The sequence below is a fragment of the Gorilla gorilla genome, chromosome 9 (genome assembly GCF_029281585.2).
Source record: "Gorilla gorilla gorilla isolate KB3781 chromosome 9, NHGRI_mGorGor1-v2.1_pri, whole genome shotgun sequence".
In the NCBI taxonomy this organism is placed as follows: domain Eukaryota; kingdom Metazoa; phylum Chordata; class Mammalia; order Primates; family Hominidae; genus Gorilla; species Gorilla gorilla.
In genome coordinates this window covers 17,111,947-17,117,946 of record NC_073233.2, presented here as the reverse complement: position 1 = coordinate 17,117,946, position 6,000 = coordinate 17,111,947, and the positions used below count along the sequence as shown (strand labels likewise).

The 6,000-nt window shown below is 47.4% G+C and overlaps 1 protein-coding gene across 2 annotated transcripts in view; it reads left to right on the top strand.

Annotated features, from left to right (window-relative positions):
- Window positions 1–318: 318 nt before the first annotated feature.
- Window positions 319–6,000, top strand: part of IRAG1 (inositol 1,4,5-triphosphate receptor associated 1) — a 157,732-nt gene continuing 152,050 nt past the window's right edge. The window contains exon 1 of one of the 2 annotated variants that reach the window (XM_063710651.1): window positions 319–515. Coding sequence is in view for 1 of the 2 variants with exons in the window: in XM_055355440.2 (XP_055211415.1) it covers window positions 414–515 (102 nt within the window). In the remaining variant the exon portion in view is untranslated. The remainder of the gene's footprint in view (window positions 516–6,000) is intronic. The other variant, XM_055355440.2, reaches the window with a different exon arrangement.

The following is a 6,000-nucleotide window of genomic DNA, read 5'->3' as shown; positions in this document are numbered from 1 at the left end:
TTTAATGTGGTGATAAGGCCTACTCATCGTGTTATAGGAATTGAGGGATATAAGTTACCTCGTTTACAGTAGCTGCCTAATAAAAGCGAATTCTCTTCTCCCCTCCACCTTCTTCCTCTCTCCCACCATTCAAAATGATATGGTGTGGTTTATCTGTACACAGTAGATTGACACTCAACCTTTATTACCTCTGCCTTCTAGTGAACTCTCCGGTAGTGCGAAGGCTGGAAAGCTAAAAACTACATTTCCCAGATTCCCATGCGGTCAGGGGTCCGAGGGCGTTAAGGCTCAGCGAATCAGATGCACTGTGTGAGATTTGGGCGGAAGCCAACGAAGACCCTTGCCTGCTGCTCCCGCTGTTTCTGCGGGCACTGCTGTGGGGGGACTGGGACTGCAGCCCTGTCACCGTCCTCATGACGTTGGGAGGCGAGAGGCATCCATTCTGCTGGGGGCCGGTCCTGGTCAGAGGCGACCCAGCAGCCCCCTTATTGGCACGGGGCCCAGGTTTCATTTGGGTAAGCCTTGCTGAAATCTCAACTTAAAGTCTCTTCTAAATCCCTCCTAGTAGTTTTTTAAGACACTTAATACTCTGTCATAAATTCTCTCTTGCTTAATCTGGCCAGAGTGGATTTTGTCTTTTCAGCTAACCAATATAAGTGGTATGGAGAGATTTTTATTGCCAAATTCCTCCTGGAGCAATCAGTCTGTGTGTTTTGGAAAGATGCCTTGATAAGGGCTTGCAAAGGAGGGTAGTTCCCCCCACTCACACACCCCCCACCTCACTCCCACCCCAGCCCTCAGTGTCCTCTCACACTAAAGCTTTAGGAACTTTTTGAGTTGCTCCTGAAAAAGAGGAGAAAAGAGACAAAAGTATGGAGAGAAGGCAGAAGGACTCAGCAGATGGCAAAAGCCAGGTGTGGTATTATATGGCCCTTTTCCAGGAACCCCACCCCCACCCCATTTTTCCACAAAGCCTTTGTAAATGCTTGCGGTGGTCAACTTTTTGTTGTGGAAACGAACGAAGTGACTGAATTTTATGTTGGGGAGAACGTACTATGGGGACAGAAGGGATGTGAGAGGAGGCCAGAGTTTTGAGAGGTAAAAAGACCAGGAGACCACGAGTCCTCCCAGGGGACCAGCAGATATACTGGGGAGGGTGTTGAATCTCCAGTCCATGGGATTCAGAAGTCTAAGGCCATCTCACTTAGGTACTGAGGAGCACAGGCCCTCTGCAGACAGCTGGAGTACCCATGAATAGCAATTAGGGCTGAGTCCTTTGCCCTCTGCTGGGCTCTTTACCTCACAACCTGATCTCCGTCTCCCTGAACTCAAAATACATAAGCTCCACAGCCCTTCAAAGTGTGAGTCACTTTCTCATCTATATTGACACGCATTTTGCTTATTGTTGTTTACCTTTTCTGCAAGACAGTCAGCTCCTGGAAGGCAGAGGCTTGGATCTAATTTATCTTTCAATCTTTAAAGTTATTACATGCAAGTGCTGTGTGTATGTGCCTTCGTGCATTTTTTTTTTGGGTAGAGTACCTACAACTTTAATCGTATTCTCAAATGAGTCCAGGACCTAGAAAATGTTGAGAATCTGCATGAGGAAGTCTTTTGGGGGATGTCTGGATATTGTTTCTTGACTTACATGCAAAGGAGAGTCATCTTTCAAAAGTAAAATCCATCTTATCCTCAAGCTTGTCTTCCATTGAGGGTGTGCACCCACCGAGACCTAAAGCTCGTGGGCTATGCAGGAAACCTAGACTCAGTCTCTGGTTCCAAGATTCTGTCAATTAGGGGTTCAGCCAAGCAATGCTTGTTTATAGCTTCTTCCCCAGGACGCCTTGCCCTGCATTCAGAGAGGTTTACAAGCCAAGCCGACACCAAGTGAGTCCCACTGTGGGTGGGATCCATGGCTGCCATGGGCTTTCCAGCCTGCTGTCTCTTAAGCTGTAAATATTTATCAAGTGAATGTGGGGATGTCAGGCTCCAAAGAGTGTCTAGGGCAGTGTGTGGGTGTGTGCGGGGGTGGTGCTGGAGAGTGAGAGCCCCATGAAAGCTGGTATGTGATGGTGATGCCTTAAGACAAGAATGATAATAAAAACCCCATCATGAGTGTGTATCTCAGCAGCTCAGGGCTGGTGGGAGATGAGCTCCGTTCTAACCTGCACATCTCAGGCCAGAAACCATGGGCAAATGTCGGCAAAGCAAAGCTGGGTTCCTGACAACTGCTGAGTTTGTAAACTTTCTAAAGTTCCCATATTTATCTCTGAAATTAATCCAGTGACACTTCTATTTGGCTGACAGCATGGTGTGTGGGTGTGTGGGTGAGTTCAGTAAGGGAGACAATAAAAGACTGGAGGGGGCCAGATTAATTTTTGGTTGGCATTTTATGAGTTTTAACTTGGAGTAATTGGTTGTTAAAATGGAACTGTGTAACTCTCAGTTGCAGCTGAGGTTCCAAAATCCCTGAACTTTCCAAGGTAAGATCACCTATGCCCCTCACACACTTAAGGATATAAAAGAGTTGAAGTAAAGGTGGCCAGGAGAAGCAGGCATTGGAGGAAGAATTTGATGAAAGCTGTCTGTGTGCTTTGAGTACCCCTGCAACCCTCCAACTCTAGAAGGGGTTGTGGAAGGTCTGAGAATTTTTTTTTTTTTTTTTGAGACAATCTTCCTCTGTCACCCAGGCTGGAGTGCAGTGGCGTGATCTCAGCTCACTGCAACCTCCACCTCTCAGGTTCAAGTGGTTCCTGCCTCAGCCTCCTGAGTAGCTGAGATTATAGGTGCATGCCACCACAATCAGCTAATTTTTGTATTTTTAGTAGAGATGGTGTTTCACCATGTTCGCCAGGCTGGTCTTGAACCCCTGACCTCAAGTCATACACCTGCCTTGGCCTCCCGAAGTACTGGGACTGCACCCCACCAGGTCTGAGCATTTTCTACTCTCAGGAAGCCACCCGACTACTCTGTACAAGTGCCACCCCACAGCCATGCCATACTAGCCACAATCTCATAGCGAAAGGATGTCCCACTCTTTCTCTGGACACCCTTGAGTCAGGATCTGAACAATGGGGTTGCTGCCACGTATGATGTCAAGAAAGCACACACCTCCATGTCAGAGCTTGTCAGCAGAAATAGCAAAAGGCATGGGAGCTCAGCCCACGCCTGACTTCTGCCCTCCATGTCTTGCTTTAGCACATCTCATTGGCAGGACCTAAATCCTCTCGGAAGGGTTGCCTGCAAGGAGTCTGGGGGATGTAGTTTTCTTTCATGAGCCTCTGCAGTGCAGGAAGGCTCACCAGGAGGAGGTAGGCATGGGTGCCGAGCATCAGTTCACCTTGGTTAACACACTCCTACTCATGCTCCAAGGCCCACATCAAGGTCCCCACTGAGACTCCTATCTCACTGTCACCTGCCCCCACCCCAGTAGAAAACTTCCTCCCTGTGATCCCTGGTTTATTGTAATCCAGGTAACATATCAGTCTCCTGTGTTAAGCTGAGAGTTTCTTGAGGGCAGGGATTTTGATTCATTTCTATGTCTCTAGCACCTAGTACAAAGCCAGATAAGTCATATCTGTAGTGGTTTTAAAACATGCCCACAAATGTTTTGATACTTCTCTCTTCATTTTTTTTTAAGGCTAGTCAAATGAAACAGTGGGAGGAGAGAAGAAAAAAAGAAATCTGTAACTAGTTGTGATCAATTAGTTGTAAACACCACTGCATTCAGACCTGCCTATGTCTCTCTTCAAAAAGTAGAACCTAATTCCTCTCCCTTTGAGTATAGGCTAGATTTACTGACTCGCTTCTAATGAATAGAATGTGGTGGAAGTGATGCGTGACCCTGAGACTGGTCATAAAAGATACGACTTGGTCTCTCTTGGATCACCAGCCCTGGGGGAAGCCGGCTGCCATGTTGTGAGGACACTCAAGCAGCCCTCTGGAGGGATCTACATGTCAAGGAACTGAGGCCTCTTTTCCCCAACCAGCGCTAACTTAAGAGGCATTTTCTTCTCCCGGGAGGGAACCTCTTTCTCATCTAATGTGGGAGGGCATTCAAGTCTCTTGTCTTCTCTGATCCATTAATGTGGTTAAAAACCACAGCCTGTTGACTCATCCATCCTCTTTGTTTCCTAAGAGTTGAGGCATGGTGCACAAAAGGAGAAGGAATCAAGGGTGGACAAAATAGAACTAAGGCTGGGAGTTCCCTGTTCTCATCAGCGTTACTGGTTTTGGTTTGGCCAAGTCCGACTAATCTCACTGAGGAAGGTGAGGAAGGACACCTGCAGTTCAGAGCCCCCTCACCTCTCCTCATCAAAGAGAAGCTTGTGGTCCTGGTGAACCCTAGAGTCTGGCACGGGTCACACCTGAGGAAGAAGAGCTCATCAAAGTGTAGCTTTGACTGGGCATGGTGGCTCATGTCTGTAATCCTAGCACTTTGGGAGGCCGAGGCAGGAGGATTCCTTGAGCCCAGGAGTTTTGAGATCAGCCTGGGCAACATAGCTAGACCCTGCCTCTACAAATAATTAAAAAATTAGCTGGGCATGATGGCATGTGCCTGTGGTCCCAGCTACTCAGCTTCAGTGAGCCATGTTTGCACCACTGCACTCCAGCGTGGGTAACAGACCAAGACCTTGTCTCAAAAACAAACAAACAAACAAAAAAAAAAGCAGTCTTCCAGGCCTGGACCACCCTAGTTGGCCTGCATGCAAGCAAGTGATCTGGAAAGGCTGCACCCCACAGCTGAGAGAGAGAAGGGTTGTTACCCAGCAGTAATGCAAGAGCATTTAATGCAGGCGCATTAAGCCCAGCTCTCCAAGCAACATCTCCAACAGGAAGACCCTCCTTTTCTCTGTTTCTTGAGGCAGTTGGGGATAAATGAGCAGCTGCCCTCAAGCAAACCAGCTGAGTGTAGGAATTTACTTCTTCAAGAAGGCAGGGCCTTGGCATTCCTTGACCTGTTTTTCCCATGCTGAAATACTGTCTTTTTTGTTTCTAATTACACAACTAATACATTTTCATTACTAAAAAAAGTTTAAACAGTACAATTATATGGAGTAAAAACACAATGTTCTTGACAACCTACCCCCCAGTCTCATTTCCTCCCTGCAGGTAACTATGGCTAACAGTTTGACATGTAGCCTGCCAGACCGCATGGATATAGAAGTATCACACTTTATATGTTGCCCTGCAACCTGGCTGTTTTTTTCTTCTCTTCATCTTTTTTCATGTATGTACGGAAAGAACTCACTCATTTTTCTAAGAGCTGTGAAATATATCATAGTATATGCAAGAGGAAGAAACTTCTGTAGAGTGAAGAGTATGGGTGTTGAATGGGGAGTTCCGCTGAGCACCTAGAAGGGTTTGGTTGCTAAGGGTTGGGGACAGAGTAATGGAGAGCTGAATTACTCTTTCCAATAGAGGGGAGGGAATCTGGAGCTTCTGAGGCTCCCTGGGGTGGAGGGAGAATGGGGGAAGGAAGAGGTGGCTGACAAGATGGAATATGAGTGCCCTCCCCACAGTGGTCCTCCCCACAGCCCTCACATCTTCAACAAGTTTACTAAATCCGTGAATGAACATATTCCCCACCTAATATCTCAAGGGTGCACTATAGCTCTTGGGACGTTGTTTGTTAAATTGTTATTTCCAGGTCTGTAAGAATTATGCTGCTACTTATGTTTCTCTGTGTGGGGAGGTAGAAAGAAACCATAGTTTAGGACATGCATTTCTGAAATCTGAGAATGGAGATGATCTTCACAACGTCTGACAGAACAGCACATGAATATGGAGGCCTGCTGTGTGCCAGCCCCTGTGCTGCACTGAAATGCCAAGGAGGCTGAGCTGACTTAGGCATCAACCTCAGCACCCAGCCCCACAGGGCCGACAAGCTTAGGGGTCAGGCATGCATACAGAGAGTGGCCACACTGGGCGCGGTGGCTCACGCCTGTAATTCCAGCACGTTGGGAGGCCGAGGCAGGTGGATCACCTGAAGTTGGGAGT